At 45.4% G+C, this 23,838-nt stretch overlaps 1 protein-coding gene across 5 annotated transcripts in view; it reads right to left on the reverse strand.

Annotated features, from left to right (window-relative positions):
• Positions 1–1,035: 1,035 nt before the first annotated feature.
• The window catches only part of IGF2BP2 (insulin like growth factor 2 mRNA binding protein 2), a 155,490-nt gene continuing 132,687 nt past the window's right edge, over positions 1,036–23,838 (reverse strand). For 3 of the 5 annotated variants that reach the window (XM_040481010.1, XM_040481014.1, XM_040481013.1), the window contains 7 exons: positions 22,248–22,376; positions 11,464–11,532; positions 10,500–10,616; positions 7,067–7,141; positions 5,542–5,673; positions 3,781–3,894; positions 1,036–2,166 (listed from right to left, as the gene is read on the reverse strand). In XM_040481010.1, the coding sequence (XP_040336944.1) occupies positions 2,074–2,166; positions 3,781–3,894; positions 5,542–5,673; positions 7,067–7,141; positions 10,500–10,616; positions 11,464–11,532; positions 22,248–22,376 (729 nt within the window). In that variant the 3' untranslated portion in view covers positions 1,036–2,073. The remainder of the gene's footprint in view (positions 2,167–3,780; positions 3,895–5,541; positions 5,674–7,066; positions 7,142–10,499; positions 10,617–11,463; positions 11,533–22,247; positions 22,377–23,838) is intronic. The other 2 variants (XM_040481011.1, XM_040481012.1) reach the window with 2 other exon arrangements.

Here is a 23,838-nt window from a genome sequence, read left to right on the forward strand (position 1 = left end):
CTTGCTGAAGCAGACTGAGGGGCCCCTCCGAATTCCTGATTCAAGGTGGACCCCAAGAATCTGCATTTCCAGCAAGTTCCCAGGTGATACTGATGTTGCCAGTTGGGGGCCACACTTTAAGCACCACTGACTTAGTTTAGCTTCTTCCAGAAAGTGCCCTGGAGAAGCCTGCCTCCTCAGTATGGCTGCCCATTCCCCTAAGTCCTTCAGAGCTGGAATTCGGCTGACACTTTGGGACAGGCAATGCTTAGTAAAATAAGAGACCAAGACACCAGGATCTTGTTAGCTGGATATATTTCATTTTTTTTTTGTTTGTTTGTTTTTGTTTTTTGTTTTTGTCACAGAACACTGTTTGCAGTAGAGGAAACTGGCATTGCAGTCTGGTGGTAAAATGGCTTGTTCACATAAACCAGTACATGTTCATCCTTTAGCGCAAAAAGCCCTAATGGCGCGTACCCTATTGAAATTCAGGACATCTCCAATATTTTCTCTCTCTGTTTTTCTTTGTCATCTTTTTTTTTTGTTTTTTTGTTTTTTAATAAACATTTTCAAGGTTTGTCCAAAAGAAGGCCATATAGGTTCTTGGCTAGCGGAAGACAATTCAGAACAGCTGTTGCACACTTGGACTGTCACCTTCTCCAGGCTGGCAGTTGATATCTTATTTTTTTTCCAACTCATTTTTATTAAAAAAATAAAAAAATGCTCCAACTATCAGTTTTACAAAATCTCTAAGGGAAACACAAGAGCAAGGTGCTGAGGTAAAAAACACCTGAGGTAGCTTTTTTTGTGTGTTTTTCTCGTTTAAAAAAATCTGTAAATTTAACGCCCTGGGCCAACGACCTCGTGTAAATTGCTATTTTCCTCCATTTTTTTTTTTTTTTAAAGAAAGAAATCATTTCGCTGAATATTGATGGCTTATACACCAAAATGTAAAAAGACAAAATACATTCTTTCTTTGTGGAATTTTTCTTTGTTTGGTTGGTTGGTTTGATGGGTTCCTGTTTTCTTCTTCCAAAATGCTAGGACAAGTACCATTGACTCTTGTTCTTTTGAGTAACCAAGTGTAAGTTGAGGCTGGTTTGTGTGTTTCGCTTTTGTTCCTTTTGTGTGATGTGATACTCAGAGCACTGCTTTGCCTGGGGGGGTGCGTAGATACTGGGAATTGAGAAAGAGGGATGAGGGAATTAAAAAGAATGGGGATGGAAAAGAAGGGGAGGGAGAGAAGGTAGGGGAGAGATAAACAGAGAGAGACAGAGAATTATATAGCAGTATGCAAAAAACCAGTTTAAAACCTGTGAAGCAAAGAGAAATGGGTGTGTGAGCTAGACAGGGATGAAGAGAGACAGAGTTTCCTCTTCAGAGAGACGGTATCCCTTCTGTTGACATACACAGGTGGTCCAGAACTGCTGTGAGTGTCCTTCCGAGATTCCCCTCGGGTGAATTTGTGTGGGTGGTCTCGAAGCTCCTTACTAAACCATTAGACCTCCCAAAGAACGACTTGATTCTTTAAAGTCTAGAAAAGCCTGCTTTCTCTTTAAAAAGAAAAAAAAATTAATAATTGATTAAAACTTGGAGTTAGTTGAGTTATTTGATATATTATTTCTAAAATATATTAACGCTGCAGGCACCCTGTGTAACCCACAGGCCACATATCTTAACATCTTTTCCCTTCTAATATGTACACACATGTACAGAGACAATTTCCACAAAAAGAAAAGGGTGTGAATTTTGCTTTGCTTTGAACACGTTCACCTATGTTAGTTCAACTAAAAGGGATAGCGTTGTAGGAGGTAAGGAGAGATCCGAGTGGATGGTGCAGTGGATGGCTGGGAAGCCTGCAGAGGCCCTGGGGGAGGCAGGAGGCCGGGCAGGGACCCGGTCTGACCTCCCACCATCCTCCTGGCCCCTGGGATTCTCAGGGCCTCTGCAGAGTCCCCGGTGCCTCCGCAGACTTCTCATTCCTCAGGATGGTCTTTGGTTTGCTCCCGAGCTGGCTGGCTGTGTTTGGTCTCATTCTGTCAGGTGTTGGAAGGGCTACATTCATCCGTTGTTTTGCTGGTGCCTGTGGGAGCCTCACTTGCTGCGCTGTGAGGCGACTCCCTGAGGATATTTCTGCTCCTGCTGCTTCACCTGTTGTACAATTTCCCTGATCTTGCGCTGTGCAGTCTGCAGCAAGGGAGAGGAGGGGACAGGGGAGAAAAAGGAACCCGGTTCTGAGGACAAGCAGTGGGGGTCGGGGGGTGGGAGGGTGGGGTTGGGACTTGGGGAAAGGAAGTGGGAAGCTCAGAAAACTGTTGTCTACCCGCTGAGGCCCTCACTCCGGGGGCTTTTTCTGCCTAAAGCGGCAGGGTTCCCCCCACCCCTACTTCAAGGCAACTGGGTGTGGAATAAGGAGATGGGAGACCAGAAGCTTCCAAGTGGCTGATGGACAGATAAGCCAAGCAGAGCCAGGGAACCAGTGAGGAGGGGGCCTCATGGAGGTCAGACAGCAATCCCCCTTCCACTATACACATGGCAGCTTTAACCCTTCCCTGCCCCCCACCCCCACCTTTCTGGAGTCACTAGGAAGAACACGAGTGTGATGCTGGGAAAGATGGACAAGAAATGGGACGAGGAAGAAGCGAGAAACTGGCCCAGACACTCTATCCTGCACTAGAGAAAACACGTGAGCCCAAACCTGACCCCTCACCCCACCCTAGTACTCCAGTGCAGGGAGAACCCTGAGGCTGCACGCCTGTGAGAACCTGGCAGTTAACACACATTCCCAGGGCACCTGAGGAGCTGGGACACAACGGCAGAAGAGGGAGGTGTGGCCGGGGCTCTGGCTGGAGGAAGGGGCACGGGAGAGCAGCTGTGTGCAAGTGCCTTGCCCACACAGGTCCCCTGGCATGGCTTTGGGAGAGCAAGTGGAGCGCTCAGACAAGGCTTTAGTGTAAGCTTTGACCGCCCTCACTGGTTTAGGGCAAGGACTGGGACTGCTCTATCCTCATACCCAAACAACAAAAAGCATCAAAAAGAGGGGCGCCTGGGTGGCTCAGTCAATTAAGCATCCGACTCTTACTTTCAGCTCAGGTCATGATCTCTTGGTTCATGAGTTCAAGCCCTTTGTTGGGCTCTGCGCCAATGGTGTGGAGCCTGCTTGGGATTCCCTCTCTCTGCCCCTCCCCCCACACACATGGATTCTCTCTCTCTCAATAAATAAATGTATGTTATGTATATAATATGTATGTATATAAATGTATGTATATAAAGGCGTCAAAAATAACCAGGAGTACATGATGCCGAGTCACTGGTCCTTCTGAATGAAACAGAAGTGGCCCTGTGCTCTGACGGGGCATGTCATGGTGAGATGGAGAAGGACAGCAGAGAAATGAAGGTCTCCAGCAATGAGCATGTTTAACTCTTAACAGTAGAATTCTGGCACTCAAAGCCTGACTGGGGCACCCTGAGGCAGGGTCCTTGCCTGGTATGTAGTTCCCACCAGGGAAACGTGGTGACTGAGGCCTGAGGAGACGGCAGAGGAAGGGGAGACCTTATGCTTTAGCATTTCAGGGGGCTTGAGATGTGCTTGGCTTGACTTCAAAGTGCTAGCCTCTTCCTCAAGCTCCCCTAGCATGCCTGGGGGAGAGCAGGGCTGAGAAGATGTGGAACAATTTCCCCTGCCCTGTAGAGCCAGGTAGAGGTTCCATCTGTCATGGGGTGTGTGTGCAGGGCACGGCCAACCCAACAGGCCACCAGTAGCTCAGAATTGAAGAGAGACTGGCCTCACAGCACAGGTACCTGGCTAGCAAAGAAGTGCCCGATAATTCTGACGATCACTTCCTCATTTTCATCCGGCGTTTGGTCACGAGGCACGATGACTTCTGCACTGGTTAAGTTCTGCAGTTCGTTCACCTGTGAAGGGAGAAAAGCAGGGTCAGGAGGCAGTGGGAGAGGGGCGTGCTGGAGGGCAAGGCAGCTAGAGGCTATTCTCCTTTCCTTCAGTCTAGAACATGTCCGGGGGCTTCCCAGTCCCTGATCACATGGGATCAATGGGAGGCCCAGGGAGGGTCCAGCCTCCGACTGCCTGGAGCTCCTTTTGGGGCTGAATTCTTATTCTGGAGTCTCCGCGGTGTGGTTCCTGCACATGCTCGCAGTGACCCAGGCTCTCCCAGCACCAAGGAAGGAAAATCACCAAAGTAAACTTTCCTTTCTAATCAGACCTTGCTCTGATGCCTGCTCTTCATTTTCATCCCTGCCTCCGAGTCCTACTTATGCTGCTTCAGCCGCTGGATTGTTACCTTTTCTCCCTGCCACTCCAGTTCCGTGCCGGTCACCTGTGGGAAGTGGCCAGCCCATGCTGCTCTCCCTCACCTGCAGCCCACCCCCTGCACGCCGGTGCTCCTCCTCACCAGCCTCAACAAGCCAACACTGCCCGGGGTTCACCCCAGGCCCTGGCAGGGTGCTGAACACACAGGTGGGGTCTGCAAGGCCCGGTGGACAGCTCACAGTCTCTGGGGGGCAGTGTTGGCTTGATGAACAGAATTCACGGACAGGTTCTAAAACGACCAAATAGGAGATCAAAGGGCTCAGGAGTCTAATCCCCCATGGGCCATTTGCTCTCTCTTGCCTAGGGCATCCCAAGCGGCCTAGAGCTGGTGTGTGCCCTCTGATACTGGTCACATTCCTGGTTGTGGGGAGTAATCCGCAAACCATTCAACTTTCTTCTTTTGTATAAAGGTGACTCACTGTATGTAGAACTTGACTTTGAGTCCTTAGTAAGAATTTCTGTGTAAAGAAAATAGCAGGTGTGTGCACGTGCACACACATACAACTCTAGAGATCCCTCAAATTCCTGCCACTCAACACTGTCACCTTGCTAGTGTACATAGGCTCTCGGGGTCATATCCCCACCACGTAAGTCATGTTCTAGATCCCTTCTGTGTCTGACAGAACTATCTGCTCATTCCTACAGGCTTCAGAATTGATCCTCTGGCACTTTTCAAATTACTTTGTGTTGCTGCCACCTTCATGTTGAAAACCTTCACTGCTTTTTGTTTTTTGTTTTAAAGTATTTCCTTTTTTACCCACCACGCGGTTGCTAACCTAGCTCCCTTGTAACAGGTGGGCAGGTTTGGGAAAGAGCCAGAAGACAGAATCTGCAGGATGGAAAGTTTGAAAAGTGAGGGGAGAGTGTAGGACACCAGACCCTGCAGGCCTCTGAACGTGAATTTAGAGAAGATGACAGTCTGCTAAGTAGGTATACACTGGGTGGAGCTCTATTCCCTAGTGTTTTCCTGCTGTTCTGTGTGGGTTTAAAGGGGCCAGGAGGCAACCTCCTCCTCTTCAGGGAGGACCTTCACTTACCAGCATGTAGCTGAGATGTCCTATTTCTAGGCACAGAACCCTGGTGTTTTTGGTGGCCTGGCCCAGTACCACGGATTCGGGGCCCTCGGCTCTGGAAGAATGTCCTTCCAGAGCCAGTGGGGGTCTCAAGGAAATCGGGTCAGGCTGGGGCAGGGAATGGGCCCAGGAGATGAAGCCAGCTCAGAGCAAACTTACGGTTTTGCCGCCCTTGCCGATCACCCGGCCAGCTGTAGAAGAGGGCACTCTGATGTGCGCTTCCAGCTTCACCTCTTCTTTGGGGTTAAAGAAGTTTTCTTCCTTCAGTTTCCCAAAGATCCGCCCCTGGGCCTGAGAGAGCAAGGCGTGACCGCTTCGCCGTGCTGCTGCCAGAACCGGCCGGGGAGCCCAGGCCTGCACACCCCCAGCCCCGAATTCACTGGGGCCACCACGGGGGAGCTGTGTACCCTGCTTCCCTCCTTCAGAGACCTGGCTGTTCCTGCCACACTCAAGGAACGTACCTGACCGCTGCCTCTTGGAAGCTTGTGTGTGGGGCCGGGGGTGGTGGTGATGGGGCAGAGCTAGGTCTTAGTTCCCTTATCCACAGCACCTACGAACACCTGGCTGAATGAACCTGTCCGGGGGACTCTTAACTTCCTCCCATCATGGTATTTTTAGACCCCGGGTTACAAAAGGGTGGAGGCGAGGTAGGTGGTGACTGGGGATGCTTTCTGAGGTCTTAACTCCAGCCAGGGAAGCTGAGACATTACGGTTTAAGACAAAAAAACAAAAAAACTTTAACAATCGAGATATAATTCTTACAGCCTAAAATTCATCATTTTGAAGTATACAGTCCAGGAGTTTTCTGTGTATTCACTACATTAAGCAGCCAGTACCACTATTCAGGACATCTCCATCCCAGTCCCCCGGAGCAAAACTCCATACCTAGCAGGCAGTCCCCATTTGTCCCTTCCCCAGCCCCTACTTTCTGTCTCTGGATTTACCTTTGCTGGACATTTCGTATAAAGGGACTCTCATAATATGCGGCCTTTTGTGTCTGTCTTCTTTTACTTCATGCAGTGTTTTCTAGGTTTATCCATGCTGTAGCATGCATCAGAATTTTGCTCCTTTTTATGGCTAATTTTCTACTGAGTGCATAGATCACATTTTGTTTATCCACTCATGAGCTGAAGGGCTATTCTTCTTAAATGTTTTCACATGTGTTAATGTTTTCTCAAATTTTCAGTATTTTTAATGATAAGGACTATACTTTTATAAATATGCTTCTTTTAGAAAACTCAATTTATAATTTTCCCAGGGGAGAAAAAAGGGCAAAAACAAAATGCATCCGACCAAACTCCCAACAAGCTACTGCTCTTTCCCCTTACACCCCATGGTTATGCCCCCACAGCTTGAAGGGTATAAAATACTAAAGGAGTCTGAGATACTTATCCTCAAAACTGTGGCTAAGGGGTCAGAGATAGCCCAGAGGAGTGTCATTTGAACTAGGCACTGACAATCTACATTTCCATGAGAGAGAAGGGAAGGAGTGCTCCAGGAAGCAGAGCTCCAGGGAACAACCTGGAGGTAGGCAAGACAGCATGAGTCTGAGACTAGTGAGCAGCAGCAGGAAGAAAAATCGAGGCTGGGCCTCGCAAAGAAGTCTTGAACATGCCTCTGAGATGGCCGCCACCTGCTAAAGGCCCTAAGCTACTGCAGGGCTGAGGTGGCCCCTGGCACTGACCTTGAACTGGGCTTCAGGTGGGCCGGTGATGATGACCATTCTTTCGCTGACATCTGGGCCTTCCGCCGGGGCAATCTGCAGTTTACAAGGCAAGAGGAAAATGCTGCTGCCGGGCTGTGGTCCCCAGTCCCCTCTCACATACTAGCAAGGGATTATGGTGTGGTTTCTGCCTTTGCAACTGCTGCTTTCACTCTGGGTCTTAGGAAGATACCACCATAGTGCCCAGTATCAAATTTGGGTCTTTGACCATCCAGGCAGACTTGGAAGCAGTGCAAGGAGTTCCTGCCCGTCCCTGCCCCGAGCACCTGCAATGACTGGCCTCCTTTTACCGAGCCAAGGGAGTCAAGAGCTCTAGGAGGAAGAAGGAGGTGTAGGCTCAACCAGCCCACCCAGGGCCCCGAGGGAGTAAGGGCTAAGTCCACAGAGGCACTACTGTGGAGCCAACTTGCAGGAAAGGCGCCCCTGGTTCTAGTTCTCAGCTCACAGAGGCAACTGGCTGCAAGGGAGAGTTGAGCTAGAGCATGAGTGGCCAGGACCAGCTCCTCCACGGCACAGGAACCAAGGGTGACAGCACCAGAGCAAGGATGAGGTCACCCTGGTCCCAGTGTCTGCTCTGCAAATCCCTCCCCTCCCCGGCCTCCATGTCCTCATCTGTGAAATTTGGAGGTGAAATCTGGCAAGCTCAATGCTGCCTTCTATTTGTGAGTCTATCTGCTCTATTTGTGATTCTGAGTTCTCTTGTAACACAACTCAATGACAGACCAAGCAAGCATGATTTTTTGTTGTTGTTGTTAGACTCATTTTATATTCTTTTCTGCATACCCTGCCTTATTCTGAAAATCATTAAGGTAGCTTTGAAAATGAAAACAGTGTAGCAAAACTAAAGTTAATTTAAAATGAGTTAAGGGTACACCATTTAGGAATGAGTCAAGCGTGAGGTTAGTACAACTGTCTGAAATTCACCAGCTAAGACCAGCAGTCCAAGAGCTACTCCTGTGCTCCTGCAGCTTTGGAATGACATTCCACCGGCAAACTCCCTCGAGAGCACCAGGAAGGAGAACCCTGTTTTATCACTGAAACAAACAGGACCCGGAGGGGAGGTGACTGCCGAGATCCCAGGGTGAGCAGGGGCGGGAGTAAGGCTCAGGAGATTTGTGTGGCATTCTGAAGCCTGCCGGATGCTCTGTAGGGCAGAGTGATGGGAGCCCAGCTGTTGTCTGTAACCAAGGCATCTTGGGGTGTTATCTTCCCGACCTCACCTCAACCCAGCCCCTGCCAGCACTCAGCTCCCACATATAAGTGTACAGCTCTCTCCCTGCCCTGGGAGCATCTCCCTGTGCCTGTAGCTGTGGTCTCTGAAGACAGGCAAAGCAGGAATGGAGGGTTCTTTAGAGTGAGATTATCCATTTTGCTTTAGAGAAAATGCTTTCAGTCCTGTTGAAAATAACAAAGCCAGGTCTGATTTTTAAAAGTAGAAAGCTTCTCTCACCAATACTTGGCTTCTGTGGTTTTCTCTCCTTTACTGCTATGGAGACAGGCAGGGATCGGGAAAGAAGGCAGCGGCTGGAGAAGCAGGATGTTGTGTGCAGCATAAAGGATGATGGGGTACTGCCAGCCTGCAGAGCCCGTTCTGTTCCCCCTGGTCCTGCCCTGCTGTGTCTGCCCATCAGAGGCCATGAGTCAGGCGATACACCCCTGCTCAACCTTGCTGGGACATAGAAGGATGGTGAGGACGCCGTGGGGTGGAGCCCAAGGGATTGCCCTCTCTCTTAGTTTCCCGAAGGCCAGCTGGGAGTGACTCTGGTATAGCACTCAGGTTGCCGAGGTGGAAAAAACACTGGACCAGAGATCAGATCACCTGGTCAAATGTCGGCTCTTGTATTCTTTACCTTCGTGACCTTCAACACTCAGTGAAACCCTCTGGGCCCTGTTCCTCATGGGCAACAGTAAGTGGGAAGCAAGTGCTCCGGCCAGTCCCAGTGGTGCTCAGCACACTACAGGGCAGCACAACCGATGAGGTCAGGGCCGGTCCTGCCACTTGTGTGCCTTGGCCTGGTCCCTGGGCCTCTCTAAGTCCCACTTTTCCCAGGGAAAAAGAGAGGATTTCATGTCATAATCCCTTGAGCCCCTTTGAGTTGAAATCATCTCCTTCTGTCTCCTGCACGGTATCTCAGGCCACATGACTGGACACAGGGAAAGGCCCTTGGGGGCAGCCGGCCCAGTGGTCCTCCACGCTGTACCTGTCCTGCCACGGCTGCCGGCATGTGGGCTGGGGTCTTAGCTGCAACAAGCCTGTTAGAAGCCATGGCCCCCCATGTGCTGCGCTGCAGTCTGCCCGCACCTCAGGGCTCCCACCTAGACTCTGCGCTTGGCAGGTAACAGAGCTGAGGCCTGAGACGGGAAATGATTTGCCCAAATAATACTCTTTGATGGTCTCGCTGCAATTCTTGTGCTGTGCTACTCAGAATGTTTTGTTTTTGCTTTTTCTCCAGCACACTTGCTGTGGGAGAAATTCCAGCTCTTCTTGTGGAGAAAGCGCAAGCATTCTTTCTCTCCAAGTCATGAGACTTCTCGCTCGGAATTCCGGGTTGTCCCATGGTAGCAAATTATTTTACGTAACAACGGAAACTCTGTTTTCAAAAGAGTTTCATGAGGCTTGGGACGTGCTCAGCATTCTGCCTGTGAGTCAGAGCCGATAGCTGGGCTTGGAGCAGGACCAGGGTCGAATAATCCTTCCCTTTCAGCTTCTCGGGCGCTTCTTCACATGGCGCTCGAAGGGGCAGGATGTGGGTCTGTAACTACACTCACCACCATTTCCATAAATCAAGGGGCCTTCCTTCCTGAGCCGCTCTGTGCAGTCCCAGGACTGCCTGTCCGGCTGTGATACCAGCTTTTGTTTACCTACAATTTTATCACTTTTCAAAGAGTTTTTCATCCAAACTACTTTCTTGAGAATTTGTGAAGCAGAGAGACTAATTAAAGCGTCAAAGCACTGATAACAGCGAAGTGAAAATGATGCTCTGCTGAAGTCCGCTCCCTTAGGTTGGGGAAAAAACCCTCAGCCTTTTTCTTTCCTCCCTCCCTCCCTTCCTTCCTCCCTTCCTTTTTTCCTTCCTTTTTTTTTTTTTTTTTTTTTTTTTTTGCTTTATCTTCTTAAGAAGACGACTATGGTAGCCCCAACAGGACTGGGTTGGCTTGTCTGTTACTAGAAATTTTTCTAATTCAGTTGTTAGTTGAGCAAGAAAGGAATGAGAGAGGTAAAGATGAGAGCAGATAGGATTAATCTTGGGGGCCAATTTGCCAGATCCTGTGGGAGTCTGTCCCCAGAAGGAGTCAGCGTTGCTCAGGACTAGCAGAAGGAACAAGGCACATGGGGTGGGAAGGTGGTGATGGAAGAAGGCGGGAAACAGGTGGCTGTGGAGAGCAGCTTTACCTTGATGGAGGCCCCAGCGAATCGAGCCAGCTGTTTAATGTGCGCCCCCTTCTTCCCAATGATGGCACCTACAGCCTGGGTCGGGATGAAGAGATTCACAATCTCCTGCTCTGGGTACTGGAAGGGCAGCACAAGACAAGACATCATTCCCACTGGGTTGTTCCATCAGGCACTCAGCAGGTACCTAGCATCTACGACGAGCTGTGTGCTGTGGGAGCCCTAATACCCAAGGAAATGGTCAAAATGGTGCATGGGATGCTCCTGCGGCTTAGGAGCTGCAGGTGTGAGGCCTAAGGAACAAACCTGGGCACAGGGAGCACTACATGACAATCGAAATGGGAACTCCTCTTGAGCAGCTCTGAATTTGCTGGATTCAGAAAGCTGTCTGTTCACAGGCTTTCTGTCATATGCAAATGTGATAGGTACTGCTCGCTCCTGTGTCTTTATCCAAGAAATCAATACTGTTATTAAATATACCTGGCCTAAGGACAGGGTCCTGAGGCACTTTGTTAGAAGAACAGGAAACAACTCTGCACACCTTGTAGCCATGACTGGTATCTTCACCAGAGTGACATCAGGTTCGAAAGAAGATAAGTAAACCTGCCGTGACCATGCCACATGGTGACAGCCCAAAGAGACCAGGGTCGTCCCCATAGGGGTCTGTGGGAATGACATGGCCCCATTTGTTCAAAGACCTTTAGAAATGCTCTTCTTTGCTAAATACTATCTCCTAATTTTATCTCTTGATCATTCGTATGTACCCATTTCCTGCCACCTGTGGATTTGTAAGCATTGGCAGGAGTGCTGACTGTTGGGGTAGTTTGGTGTCACTCACGAGAAGCCCTGGACACATAGGACCCAGCACTCACGCCAGGACGTTCACTGGTCAGTCCACCACAGCCTATGTGGTACCCGCCAAAGGAGAGGGAAAAGTGGCCGACGGGCTGAACCGAGGGGCACTTACGGAGTGGTGATGCGGGAACGGCCCAAACTGGTGAGGGGGGTACAAGCTGGAGAAGTATCCGGAGTGAGTCTGCAGCATGAAAGAAATAGTCGGTCAGCGGCTGCCTACAGGGACATTCTCCAAACTCAGGGAGGCAAGATTCCCGCACACAGCACAGGCTCTGCGTACCGTCACCTGGCTCCACCTGGCCCCTGGCAGCTCAGATCTCTGCTCCACTTCTCCCACCGCAGCACTGAATGCCTGGCTGAATGTTTATCACGGTTAAGCTGCACCATGCTTTAGGCCCCTGGGAACTTACCACCACAGGAGTAACTCTTTGGACCTGCCCTCCCTCAGACAGGCAGGCCCAGTGGCTTCTATTTTCTGGGAAGCCACAGACTGTGGATTAAAAGGCACAGAGACAGTAGGACAAAATCTAGAGTTATTCATGGCCAGCAAATGTGCTCCTGGGAAGCCAGGTCTGTGAGCTCCCTCAGAGAGTTTTGAAAGGAATGGAGAGATGGAGAATGGAGGGATTGAAAATGAGGCTGAGAGAGGAGTGATAATGAGTGAATAAATAGCATCATGTGTGAGTGTGAGGGAGGGCTGGGAGGGAACAGGAAGACAAATGTGGATAGAAAACAAAAGAGCTATTACAATAACATTTAAAAAGCAGCTGCTTTTGGGACACCTGGGTGGCTCAGTCGGTTAAGCATCTGACTCTTGATCTCAGCTTATGTCATGATCTCACGGTTTGTGCGTTCGAGCCCTACATCGAGCTCCACGCTGACCGTGCAGAGACTGCTTGAGATTCTCTCTCTCTCCCTCTCTCTGCTCTCTCTTTCAAAAATAAATAAACTTATGGGGTGCCTGGGTGGCTCAGTCAGTTAAGCGCCCAACTTCAGCTCAGGTCATGATCTCATGGTTTGTGGGTTCGAGCCCCGTGTCGGGCTCTATGCTGACAGCATGGAGGCTGGAGCCTGCCTCAGATTCTGTGTCTCCCTCTCTCTCTGCCCCTCCCCCACTCACACTCTGTCTCTGTCTCAAAAATAAATGTTAAAAAAATTTAAAAAATAAAAAAATAAAAATAAATGAACTTAAAAAAAAGTAGCTGCTTTTTGTTGAATATCTAATATACAAGGCACTGTGGTAGGTAATTTATTCACAAACTCTTCATCCTCATAACAGGCCTGCAAGACAGAAATAGGTCTGATATCATACATTTGTACAGGCAGGACACTGATAGAAGCTGCAGTCTAGTTAACTGCACTTAGCATAAGGCCACATAAATGCTGGCACACCTGTTACAGGAAAGGAGGTGAATGGCTCAGAGCACCACGGAGTCAGTGTCTGCGGACCCGCCCTGCAAGATGACCTCCTAGGCTTCTTACAGGGGTCTAGTGTTTGTTGGAGGGCCCTTGAACAAATCCCGTTGTGTTCTCAGTCTCCCAGATCTCCAGATGGACTTTGAGTTCCATATCACAACTTCATCTTATAACACTAGGGACCAAATGAAAGGGTTTCCCTTTCTGAGCTTGGAGAGTGGACTTCTGGCCTCGGGAAAGAGGAGACATGGACACTGCAGGAGGGGCTTCCCCCACTGTGGGTCTAGGTGATCACAGGGCTGTGCTTAGGAACTATTATGTAGATGCAAGCCTTTGCTCTCAGGTTTTGGAAGGAAGCTGTAGTGACACCTCACACCCACAAGAGGGTGCTATGAGACCAGCATTGCCTTGGCACCTTCCACTTCTGACTGGAAGCTGAGTGAAGAGGGCTTACCTGGTCCTGTTTCTTCCTTGAAGGGCATTCAGCTCCAGACCCTTCCTGCAGGTCTCTGTCCTGAGCCATATAGGGTGAGGAGAGAATTTCTGTGGCTTTCTGCTCAAAGCTCTACCTTGGGGAAAGGATGCTTCCCTTTGCTCCCCCTCCATTTCCTCTTGCAGGACATCCTTTCTTTCAGGCCTCAGAGCAGCAGTAATTCTTTTGAATTGTGACTTGCCTTTTCCTCCACAAACTCACATGAGACCAAGAATAGACCAGCCACAGTGTGACTCCTATTCTGGGTTTGAATACTCCCAACATAAACACTGTATCAAATTTAGACCTACCACTTGGGTTAGGAGAGAATTAGCTATAAAAGTATAAAAAGGACTAATTCCCCAGTCCTCCTTGTGTTCACGAGCTACTACAGTGGGAAAACTTGTGTGTTCACGAGCTACTACAGTGGGAAAACTTGTGGGGAAAGAATCCCAAACTTGGCAGTCAGGAGCTCGTTTCTAGCAGAGGTGCTGGCTTTATGTACGTTAAGTTGGTTTTCGGAATCAGAATACTCATAAGACCTGAGTCTGAATCATCAGCTCCATACAAGCTGGAATAATTTATTCAACTCTTCTGAGCCTCATCCACAAATGGATTAAAATATCATGTCTAGATCTAGAAAATAAAATATCTAGATCTTTTAGAAATTAGATCTTCTAATATGTTGTGAGGGTTCCTTCAATCGTTCATTCATTCATTTATGAAAAAGATATCTGAGCACCTATCATATATAAAGCACTGTTCTAGGTGCTGGGGACACAGCTATTAAGACAGAAAAGGTCCCTGCTACCATGGGACTTACGTCCTATTGGGGAGACAGACAAGTATTGTGAAAGAAACGAACAGGACGACGTGAGGAAGCAAAGCTGTGGAGATTAGGGTTGGGATGCCAAATTTAGCTGGAACGGCCCAGGAAGACTCTCTGAGGAGGTGACCTCTGAGTTGGGCTCCATGGAGGAGAAGGAACTGCACACAAGGCACTGGGGAAGGAAACATTGTAAGCAAGATTCTTAGAGGTGCTGAGCTAGGACAGGGGTTGGCCTTTGGAAAAACAGAAAAGGGGCCGGTAGGGTAAAAGCTGCAAACGATGGGGGGCAGGCAGTCTGAGATCACACAGGGCTTGTGGGCCTTGGTCTGAACTTGGATCTGACCCTATGAAGTACCATGGATGCCCCTGAAGGACATTACGCGGCACTGAGTGGGGTCACAGGAGTGGAAGGATCTATCATTGGGTACTGTAGGGCTGAATTGTTAGTGTTAAAAGACTACTTACTTATAATGAAATGTATGCTTAAAGCACACGATTTCCCAACCTTCTATGGATGGAGTCTACAATCTCAACTGGAGGAAGGTTTTCAAAACACGCTTCATCACAACCGTCAGAGAAATCACCCGCTGATGACTTGAATAAATGTTCTCTTTAATGGGAAAACAGGTTGCGGCCATCTGATGAACCAAGGGCCCAAGGAGGGGGAGGTCGGCAAGGAAACCCACCCAACCCAACACAGCAGTTGGTCTCACTGTCCCAGTTTGAGAGTCCCTAGTTATTTTACAAAGGAGAAGCTCTTTTATTTATTACTTTTAATTACTATTTTTTTAGACGCCTCCTTCCCCATGTATTGCTCCCACAGACCCTCCATCTGAAGGTTTAGAAGCCACCAGGAACCACATGAGCTCTTTTTGGTCTTAGGCTGCATCCCAAGATAAGAATTCCAATGCCAGAGAGATGAGGGGGCGGTGAAAAAGCTCCTTTATCTTTAAGAATTTAAGAAGCATTATGACACTAGGGAGTGGGGGAGGGGTGTTACAGTAAAGGTGACCCTGCCAAGTGTGTCCCCACCCCCTGCCAACAGAGGCTGCAAGGTGGGTGGTCATTATTATCCACCGGTTTGTGTTATATTCTCAGTTTGAGGCAAACTGGTGTCTGCTCTTCCTTTATGCTTCACTCTGCCTAGGGGGGTTGGGGGGAGGTAGGTAGAGGAGTATATATCAAATGCATTAGTAAAAATTAAAAAAGCAATTATAAACAGTTGGACCTGCTTTTCCTGGAAGAACTGCAGAGTCTTTAGTCCCAAGCTGCTATGTATGACCATAATCATGATGTATGATTTAAGTGACAAACTGAAGCGTGAAGAAATCACGGGATGGGAAGAGTGAGGGGTGGGAAGAGTGAGGGCTGGGAAATGAGCAGTGGACAGAGCAAGTGTCAGGCATACAAATTTCAAATACTGAAACAGCTGTACTGTGAAGAAAGACTGATGCCACATTGCAAAGATGGTGGATGCTCTCCCTTAGGAACCAGGAATGTGGGCATGGGCCTGGGGGGATGGGAGTGGACTCGGCCAGAGGGGTCAGTGTCATGGGCAGAGCCTCTCCAAGATTCAGAAGGTACACCATTCTATGCCAGCTTGTCAAAGGGCCTCTCCACAATGGCTGCTTATCCACCTCTATGTGTTCTCAAGGGACAACCTCAGGAGCTGAGGAAAACCAGAAACTGTTAAGTTAGCAAGAGGCAAAGCCAAGAGTTGAGCACAGATCTGTATCTGACTCTGCAGCCCAAGATCTCAACTACTACCCCCAATGCTGCCCCACATGGAACATTCTGAATTCACTGGTTCAGGTGGGGCCCATGGCATGTTATGAAAAAACTCCCCTAAGGATTCCAATATGCCTTCTGTTGAGTTTATTTAAGTATACGAATGGACAATTAAAATTATTAGATGTGTATGAAGAATCAGGAGCATGGAAGAAGGGAGCAAAGCCGAGCAAGGCAAACAAATGGCCCAAGTGAATTCATTCAGAAAACAGAACTTTTTTAAAAAATTTGATTTGACTTCATTCATCTGTAAGTATACTGCTATGAGAAAAGATCAATCAGAGACCTAGATTGATTTGGAAAGGAAAAACTCCACAAAGGCTGTATAAATAGCAGAAAAGACACTCCTAAAAAGTCCATCAGTGCCTCAGAAGATTAACCCATGCAAAACAAAAAGAAGGAACTGGATATGAGAACGGAGAAGAGCTATAATCCATAAAGTGGGAATTTCAGAAGGACAAAATGAAATGGGGGGAGGGTGGGAGGGAGAAGTAATACTAACATGAAGTACAGAAGCAAAAGACTTTCCTGAACCAAAGAAAAACGTGAATCTTCAAAGGGCAGAGACTCACATTTCTGAACTCAAGTGTAAAGGCAAAATACTAAAAAAAGGCAAAAACAAAACAAAACAAACAAACCAAAAAAACTCTTACAGACAGAAGGAAAAAAAAGCAATCTACAAAATAAATCAGGCTGGTAGCACATTTATCTGAAAAAAAAAATACTAAAAGCAATGTTTTCAGAGTTGTAGAGGAACTATTACTCTAGAAATTCTAGACACAAGTTGAACTTTCATTCATGTGAAGGGAAAAGAAAAGAAGGGCATTTTCAGATCTAGAAAGGTTTAGAATTTATATTACGTAAATGTAATTGCTGAAAAAAGTTGTATAAGGAAGCATTCCTGACAAACAAACAAAAAAGCCCCCAAATAACTCAAAAAAATGAGAGGATATGGAGCACAAGAAACCATCTGCAGTGGACAAAGTAACCAGTTACAGTTTAGTTAATTCTAAACCACAGGTTATGAGACTGTGTATTCATTAGGAAAAGAAGCTGAACAGTTTGGAATAAAATTCCAGATTATTTCTAGAGTGCTATGACCAAAATACATGAAATAAAACTTACTAGAATAAAAAATCTGACAAAACCATAATCATGGTGGGAGAAGAGCAAACTCCTCCTATAATAAGTCATACAGATAAAAATAATCAGATAGAGGATATGAGCCACCAATCAGAAGCTTGCTTTTATAGCTATAAACACAACTTTGAGCCCATCAGAGAAGGTGCATCCTTCCAAACGCCCACGAATTAAAAAACTGACCATGCATGAGTAAGGTCACAAAAATCAGAAACGCTGCAATAACACTGTCTGAATACCAAGTATAGAAAAGAACTGCAAGATAACAAAAAAGAACCCATCAACTACCTAGAAATTAAAAACAAACAAACAAACAAAGCCCTGGCAAATGTGGTTAAGGAAAAAAAGAAAACACAAATATATGATGCTAGGAATTACAAAAGAGTAATACACAAGTTGGGAGACTTAAAAGGCAATAGTCCACTTTGTACAATGTTATGCCAACACATGTGAAAGCTAGATGAAACAAATACTTTTATGGACAAATAAAAACCAATAAAACCAAGTCAATAATTTATAATAAACTGAAAAGTTTATAAATGATTTTTCTCCAAAAGGTGGTAGGCCCAGATGTTTTATGGATAAAATCTTCAAGGAACAGAAAAGTTACATATTCTTTAATTTTCCCAAGCATATTAAAAGTTGGTCATCTCTCCAATTCATTCTTTTAGGAAAAAAATAATCCTGCTGTTAAAGCTGTCGAAGAGAGTATACAACTACAGTAATTATAGCATAGACAAAGAGATGAATGGAGCAGAGTCCAGGAAGATAACTAAGTGGGAATTTAGTGTATGAGACACCTGGAATTTCAAACTAAGTGATTAAATGGTACATTATTCAAGAAGTGATTTGGGGAAAACTGGCTATCCATCTGGAAAAAAAAAAAAAAGATCTTTTTGTCAAAGTTTAAGTCAAGATAAATTCCCTATGAATTACAGATACAAATAACAACCCTCAAAATCCAACAATTAAAAATTATTATAAGAAAACATGGGAGAATACCTTTACAGTGTTGGATGGGACATGTTTTCTTTAGCATGACACCAAAGGCCAAAATACAAAACATCACTGATTGAACTACCTTACTTCTTAAAATTTCTACATGAATTCTGGTGAAGAGAAATCTGTGAGAATTTAAATTGCATATACCTTTTGATGCAATAATTCTAGTCTTAGATAATTTACTTTTGGATAATACACATTGTGCAAAGACTTACGAAAAAGAATATTCATTTTGACCCCACGTGTAGTAGAGAAAACCTGGAAACAATTCAAATGTCTAAAAATAGTGTGGTTAGAAAAATTATAGTAAATTCATACAATGGTATACTATGTAGACATTAAAGAGAATTAGGTTTAATTGTGAAAAAATGCCCATAATAAAGTGAAACAAAAACAAAACCCTTGTAATTCTGTGTGTATGACATGATTCCACTTACAGTTTTGAATAATATGATTGTATATATGCTTAGAGAACATTTTTGAAAAATGGAAACATAAAGGTGCTATACTTTGGGGGAGTGGTTATTGGGTAAAATTTGGGTAAGAGAAGGCAGGCCAAGGGACATGTTTACGATTTACTTCATACAACAGTTTGTCCAAAATATATTTAAAATTATTATGGCACAAGACACGACAAATAAAGCAAAGAGAAATAACAAGCTGGTGAAAAATACTTACAGTATGACAAGTGGATAATGGCCTTAATATGTAATTAGCTGTTACAAATCAGTAACAAAAAGACGGAAAATAAAGATGATGACAATAGCACTAATTTTACACAGAAATAATTATGTGCAGGTTTTAACTTACTCAAAAACCCTTACAACAACACCATGATATATACAATTACCACCCCCCATCTTATAGACAGGGACACTGAGATGCAAAGAGGTTAAGGCATTTGTCCGAGGTTAAAAACAGCAAGTGATAGTAGAGAGATTCAAATGCAAGTGGTCTGGCTCCAGAACCTATACTGCCTTTCAAAAGACTGATGGGCGAAGGATATAGAAAGACAATTCATTAGAGGGGAAAAAATGGCCAGTAAAAACTGTTGAGCCTCATAATAACAAAAGAAATGTATGAAGTATCAGACTGCAAGGGATAATCACATGGGTTATGAGAGTATGGGAGAAAAAATCTGTATCACACATTGGCGGGAGGGAAAAGTAGTATACATCCTCCATGTATTGAAATTTATGTATTATGTATCAATATTTACATATTTTATAATTATATATCATGTAGAAAGTTTATATATTCTTTGGCTCAGCAATTCTATTTCAAGGAATTCATTCTGAGGAAATAACTGGATAAAAGAGCCAATGCACAAGGATTTCCACAGCAGAGTGAATGCCTTGAATATATATATTTTGGGTACATGTAGCATGTATTTAACATTTAGAAATTATATGTACACACACTCATATGTGCAAACACTGGTTATTTCTACACTGAGAAAAAACTTGCACTTTCTACATTTCTGTATTATTTCTTTTTTATTTTAAATTTATTTTAGCATTTATTTATTTTTGAGAGACAGAGAGAGAGCATGAGCAGGAGAGGGGCAGAGAGGGGGACACAGAATCCAAAGCAGGCTCCAGGCTCTGAGCTGTCAGCACAGAGCCCGACGCGGGGCTCGAACTCACAAACCACGAGATCATGACCTGAGCCAAAGTCAGACACTTAACCGACTGAGCCACCCAGGCACCCCTGTATTATTTGCTTCTTAAATGCTATGTACATATTACTTTTATAATCAGAGAATAGTTAAGTTTTCATACATACACATATGCTTTCAAAATTGAAGAGGTTAGAGACCAACCTTGGCACGTGTAAGCTCCATGTATAGAGGTACAGAGACTTCCTGACCTTTGGATCCCAAGAGCAAAAGTACTGGTGTTTTGTGATACATAAAAGGAAAGAAATACCCAAGGTTTCTGAAAATCTGAAAGCCTACATGACAAGAAAATAATAGAAGTATTTAAAACATGCCTATCGCTCCCACCCCACTCTGTCCTCAGGATGCCTGGGCCCATCAACCTGCAATGCACACTCTGCAGGTGTGGCTTTGGGGACCTGTCCTAGGTCCTGCACAGGTAGGCAGTGATGGCCACCTCCATTCCCTGGCTCTGCACTTCAACAGCCGCCCCAGGGAAGGAGAGTCACAGAAAGTTGGGGCAACTATGTGCTGTGGTTAGAATCTAATCTTGATCTATGTGATCAAGATCAGAACCACATGGCTTTTAGCTTCATAAAGAAAGTAAAATCTATTTGATGAAGAACAGGAACTATGTATTTTATTTAGTAAAAGGGTTATTGTACTGTTTTAGTGAAAATCTGAGATGAAAAGGAGCTTTCCAACTGGCAAACCTTATTTTCAAGTTTAGAAAATATCCTGCTATCACATGAGAGCTTCTCCCCTGGTTTTATTTCAAGGGTCTGTGAACTCTTTCTGTAAAGGGCCAAATATATAATTTAGGTTTCTAACTGCATCTACTCAACTCCACCATCATAGCAAAAAAAGCAAACAGACAATATATAAACAAAGGGTCATGGCTATATTCCAATAAAATTTTATTTACAGGGGTGCCTGGGTGGCTCAGTGGGTTGAGTGTCCGACTTTGGTTCAGCTCACAGTCTCACGGTTCATGAGTTCAAGACCTGCACTGGGCTCACTGCTGTCAGTGCAGAGCCTGCTTTGGATCCTCTGTCCCCCCTTCTCTCTGCCCCTACCCTGCTCATGTGTGTGCTCTCTCTCTCTCAAAAGTAAATAAAACATAAAAAAATTTTTTTTTTTTTATTTACAAAAATAAGTGGTGGGGGTGTCTGGCCCTTGTGCCAAATCTCAGAGTAAGGGTTTGCTCACCCCCTCAGATTACCGATTTTAGAAGTGGCCTGTTTTAACATACCTTTCCCCCACTGTTTACCTCAATTTCTGAGGTTATCTTCTGTAGGCAGTAGACACAGCCTTTCCCCTAAGAAAAGGAGATGTGTCTCAACACCACTGAAATGTCCCAAGCTTGGTCATTGTTAAATCTCACAGCAAAGACTTGGGGACAGGCACCTGTCATCACTGTTCTAAGTCCCTGGAGCAGACACATGACTGTCACAGCTGCCACAATCCTTCTTGTCACATCCCAGATCCCACTTATCCCGGCTCTCATCTCCACACATATGGCTCAATACTGGGCCCCATCCTTTAGTTTGAGAGAAAATGGATGTAACTCCAAAGAAATGGTATGAAGATTTAGAAATGGCTCAGAAGATCTGTACATAAACAAGACTGCAGAATGTGTACATTCTTGTGACTAAAAATGTGGGTGCCAGTTCATGTCTGTATATTCTTGGCAGAAGAGCACAGCGGTTTCAGCCTCTCTACAAATAATCCAAAGAGCTACTAGGAATGCTCACGCTGCAATGCCTACACTAGAGACCACCTCTCAAAAGAAAAGAGTGGCCAAGGTAGTGTTCATCAACCTAATTCTTCCCACTAAAAAGTATGAACGTTGGAGGAAAGAAAGTTTGCTTAAAAAAATAAGCAATACATATACAGAAGAATTAGGAGTGAAAAAAAAAAAGCTGTCAAGTATCCTGAACCCCAATTTGATAATGTATTGATCTATAATGCTTGTAAATGGAAGCAACAATTAGAAAACTTGCGAACATTCACATTTCTTCTTTTGTTGTTAATTAGGACTCAGTAAATACTTATTGAGAACCTACTAAATGCCAGGCATTGTGCTGTTTAGAAACAAATATTGTGTATTATTTTCTTTCAAAAACTGTCTATTAATAAAATATGATGCATTTGAGTTGTAGACACAGGCAAGAAATATATGTAATATATATATGTGTGTATATATATATATATGTACATATATATATATTCAAGAGTCATCCAGGTACCCTATTATTTTAATAAATGAACAATACTCATGATTCTTATTTGAATTAAGAAATTCAAATTTCCTTTTTTATAATAGGCTTCTAGTCAGTGAATTTGCTATAACTATAGTTTCTTTCCTAGGTATGACATATACTATGTTTCAGAGCACGTATTTAGAGGATTTTTAATAATACTTATCTGTCCATTAGGAAGAAGTCCTAAGAAATGTTGGATTTATCCTACAATCACTTATGAGCACAGCCTCCAAATTAAAGCTTTAGCTCTGATTCAACATAGCAGAGTAACGCTGCTGCCTGGGGGTGCCCAGAACATGAGCAAACCTCTGGGTGCTGAGCTACTTACAGCGAAAGGGTGGTAAGGGGGAGCGGGGGGAGCTCCTCGGGGCCCTGTTGGTGGAGGCAGCACGGACAGTCCTGTTGAAAAGATGCCAAGTGCGCTGAGGTTCAACCCCGGGATCAGATTGGCTTGTTGCTGGGAACAGAAATGGAGAAAAAGATGAGGGGAGGAGACCAGAGAGGCCCAGCTTGCCTGAGTCAACCTCCATCTTTTGTCCGGTCTCCTAATCAGCTCTGCCCTGGCCTCACGGACCCCCTTGCTGCTGGGGTGGGCTCTCCAAACCTCAAGCTGACCTTCAAAGCTTCTCTGAGAGTGTCTACACATCTTAACACAGCCAACAACGCTCCTCTGGGGGACCCAGGCCACCATATCTTCTCTCCTGCTAAGCACTCATCCCCACCCTGCCCAGTCCCACTCCTCTCTCCCCTCTGGGCCTCCGCACACATTATCCATCATGCAGAGAAACTGCTTCTCTTCCTCCTGACCTAAGTCCTACTTGCCATGTGGGTTTCACCTGAGCTTAGGTGTCTCCTCACTCCAAAGGTCTCCACTCCAGTGACCTGTCTGTGTGCCCCCACCAACATTCCTGTGTTTCCTTCAAATAATATTTGAAATCTCATCACATGGTATTTGACTTGCCTGTGTAGTTGCCCCTTCCCTTTCAGATCATAACTTCCTCATGGACAGAGACTATATTCCTCAGTGTTGTGTGCTCAGTGCCTGGTACATAGTAAGTACTCAATAAATACTTGTGGAATGAATATGTTTAAAAAATATTGAGTTAATATGTTTTTCCAACTCTATCCAGAGAAAGATCAGATCTTTCACTAGGATACTATAACACATGTAAACTCCATTCTCAAGTTCAGGATGGTTCACAACTTTGAATTTTTCACCATTTAGTTGCGAGTGTTGTGATTACCTCACTTGCTTACTTATTTCACATTTCAACATGGGGATGCTCACCTAGGCAGGGGGTGGGTATTAACTACACAGGGATGCAGTCATCTGGGCTGTGTCCACCCTGCCCCTACCTTCATCTCCCTGAACACTAAGCAGTTCTCTAACATTTTCTGTTTTCTTATCTGTGACTAGGGTCACCCATTAACTTGCCTTCTTTTAGGATGTTTGGAATAGGAGAGCTGGGTTCTTTAACCTTTACCCCATTTGATATATAAGATCCACTAATTTTGTTAATCATGTGTCAACGCGTGACTTTGGTACAGATATGAATGAATCTAAACGATACGCTAAGTGGAGATACTTAGAGCACCCAGACCCTTTTGTAGCTTTTCTGGATGACATCATATGATGTCAAGAGTCCAAAAGAAGACAGTGATGTCATCTGAGGATATTTCCACAGACAAATACACACAAATGGGGAGAAAGTGACAATGTGATCTTGTACTCATCATGTCCCATATGTGATGTGGGCTGCTAAGGGGGTGCTGGGGCGAGGAGGAGATAGTGTTCTGACCTGAGCAGGAGGGTCCTTAGAAAGAGGTGCACTGATGGCACTGGCTTTAGCCTACGTAACTCTTTGTCAACATTTACTCCTCTATGAAACATCACCAGGTCTGGGATTTGCTTCCAGGTC

The sequence above is a fragment of the Herpailurus yagouaroundi genome, unplaced genomic scaffold (assembly GCF_014898765.1).
Source record: "Herpailurus yagouaroundi ecotype Mexico unplaced genomic scaffold, PumYag 159, whole genome shotgun sequence".
Lineage (NCBI taxonomy): Eukaryota > Metazoa > Chordata > Mammalia > Carnivora > Felidae > Herpailurus > Herpailurus yagouaroundi.